The sequence below is a fragment of the Pteropus vampyrus genome, unplaced genomic scaffold, assembly GCF_000151845.1.
Source record: "Pteropus vampyrus isolate Shadow unplaced genomic scaffold, Pvam_2.0 Scaffold6385, whole genome shotgun sequence".
Taxonomy (NCBI): domain Eukaryota; kingdom Metazoa; phylum Chordata; class Mammalia; order Chiroptera; family Pteropodidae; genus Pteropus; species Pteropus vampyrus.
Genome location: NW_011895166.1, coordinates 3,550 through 6,175, shown reverse-complemented (window position 1 = coordinate 6,175; position 2,626 = coordinate 3,550). Strand labels below are relative to the sequence as shown.

Below are 2,626 nucleotides of genomic sequence, written 5' to 3'. Positions count from 1 at the left end.
GGAATGGGGCCAGGGGTAGGTAGAGAATTGATTCAGACTTGGGGAAAAGATGAGTGGGAATCTCACGGTGACACTCACTTTAGTTTCTGTTTTCTTTCCAGCCCCTGGACGTTGACAAAGGTAGGTTGTATCCAAGGAATCTTGCATGGGTCTATCAGCCCTGCTTTCCCCTGGGCTGAGAGTCTGACCTAGAGCTCAGCTCACAAGGGTAGGATTGGGGGACTTCCTGGTTCTGGGTTCCCATAAGATTCATATCTTGCTATATGAAATAGACAGAAGATGAGTCTGGAGTTCCCTCCAGCTTTCTGGCCAATAGCAGGTCATATTTGCTCTGTTAGACATAATTCCTCTAGCTTTGGGGTTCTGAGTATGTGAGGCAGGTTGCACAGACAATATTCTGGGCATACTACCCCATCTCAACCAGAGTAGCTCATTATTAGTTAGGATTTGATTAAAATTTGGTTAGCTAAAAGCGTTCTGTTGCTTTAAAAAATGTTTTTATGAAAAATACGTCTTGGAAGCTAAGCGGAGTTGGACCTGTGTAGTAAGTACTTAGATGGGAGACCACCTAGGAAGACCAGGTGCTGTAGGCTTAAAAATTAAAAATGTTAGGGATTGTAAGCTGACATGGTCCTTGCAATCTGTAAGGTCAACCAAGGGTTGCCTCGCAAAAATAAAACAACAGAAAAACAAAACAAAACAAAAAACTACAGTTTGGAAGTGTGTTATAGGGAAGAGGCTGTAAATTCCTCGTTTCATTGTCTTAATAGAGTTCTTTTTCCCCCAGGACCTGGATCTGCCAAAGAGTTGATCAAATCAATCAATGAAAAATTTGCTGGTTCTGCTGGCTGGGAAGGCACTGAATCATATCCTTTATTTCAATATGTTTCTGGGTTCTAGAGAATTGTTATTTTTCCAGGTGCCTGCTTGCCCACAACCCTGCTCCTTCCCTTTTATGTTGAATTTTCACAGGGATGAAGTCATTATGACTTTCCTCTTTCTCAGAGGACCCATTCAAGTCTACAGTCCTCTCCTTGGAGTTTTCATGTTGGGCTTCTAGCCTTTGGTCCTTCCTTGAAGCTTTTATGCTATAGGCAGAATTATTTTCTATTTTCCTTTTTTAAAATTTTCTTTAACTTAACTTATGCTAAAGAAGCCAGAAGACAAGAAGCAACTGGGAGATTTCTTTGGCATGTCCAACAGTTATGCCGAGTGCTACCCGGCCACGTATGTGAGACTCTGCTAAAGAAGGGAGGCTGGAATGATTGGAGAACAAGTGGGGTGGGGGATGAGGTGGAAATTTGATTTGCTGAGACCCAGGGGTACTTCTTACTTGGATGTACTATTAGACTCTCAGTGGGAGATGTAGGGGGATGGTCCTTCCTAGGCATATAGCCTCTTACTTGGGTAGGTTTCTGGATGAAACATGGGAGTCTTGGTCTGCACCATCTGTTTAACTGTCGCTTCTCTTTAGGATGGATGACATGGCTGTAGACAGTGACGAGGAGGTGGATTATAGCAAAATGGACCAGGTGTGGAGTTGGAAGGATGGGTGGGGGCTCTCAGGCAATTACTCTTCAGTACATGTCCCTTTCCTCACTCCCAAAAGATCTGTGTCTTATTTACTGGTCGTCACCTTCCCTCAGCTGCAATAATGGGATCAGCAGCACTGTGGGGTCATGCGCAGCTTCACTATTTTAAAGTGTCTATACAAAATCAAATGAGACAGGGCCAAAATATATTTCTCTTTATTTTCTACAAAGTGCCTGGCTTTCATTTCTATCCTAGGCGGTAAGCAAGCCTCAAATACATAAGTAGAAAGGGCTGAGGGAATTAGAATCTTTAGAAAACCGAATTAAAAAAAAATAACTGACTTTTGTCCTAGCCAGCTTTGAAATTTTCCTCCAAATCTTAAAATGAAAACAAAAACAAAACCCAGCAAACTCTTAATGTTTATGACTATGCCAACTTATTTTACCACTTATGCCTCAGTTTTGTCATCAGGAAAATGGAAAGAAATGTACTCTTAATAGAGTTTTTGAGAGAAATGAGATAGGTGTTCAGAGTGATGCCTGGCATATAGTAAGTACATAGTAATCATTTAGTATTTATTAGGGTTGGATTTATGACTGATAAAATCTGGAATTGTGGGAGAGCCTGGCTTTATTCAAGGGTTAAAATTCCATTTCCACTGATATCTCTTCCTTCCCTGTCTTCTAATCTGTCCTTCAACAGGGTAACAAGAAGGGTCCCTTAGGCCGCTGGGACTTTGATACCCAGGAGGAATACAGCGAGTATATGAACAACAAGGAGGCTTTGCCCAAGTGAGTTGGTACTAAATATGGTCAGGGAGTGAGAAGAAAGGTGATGGATGGACTAGCCTGCATCAGGGTAGAGGGTGTAGTCTGGCTGAGACATTTCCAAATAGATTCTCTGCTCACAGGGTCCTCTGGGAACACCTTGCTATTACTATGCAACCTCTGATGTCTTCTTGCCCAACTGTCCTTTTTTATCTCAGGGCTGCATTCCAGTATGGCATCAAGATGTCTGAAGGACGGAAAACCAGGCGCTTCAAGGAAACCAACGACAAGGCAGAACTTGATCGCCAGTGGAAAAAGATTAGTGC

The 2,626-nt window shown here is 42.5% G+C and overlaps 1 protein-coding gene across 1 annotated transcript in view; it reads left to right on the top strand.

Moving 5' to 3' along the window:
• The first annotated feature begins 16 nt into the window (after nucleotides 1–16).
• The window catches only part of LOC105310572 (protein Red-like), a 5,352-nt gene continuing 2,742 nt past the window's right edge, over nucleotides 17–2,626 (top strand). The window contains exons 1-6 of the mRNA XM_011386729.2: nucleotides 17–120; nucleotides 788–866; nucleotides 1,147–1,227; nucleotides 1,475–1,532; nucleotides 2,236–2,324; nucleotides 2,519–2,622. Of these exons, the coding sequence (XP_011385031.1) occupies nucleotides 1,193–1,227; nucleotides 1,475–1,532; nucleotides 2,236–2,324; nucleotides 2,519–2,622 (286 nt within the window). The 5' untranslated portion in view covers nucleotides 17–120; nucleotides 788–866; nucleotides 1,147–1,192. The remainder of the gene's footprint in view (nucleotides 121–787; nucleotides 867–1,146; nucleotides 1,228–1,474; nucleotides 1,533–2,235; nucleotides 2,325–2,518; nucleotides 2,623–2,626) is intronic.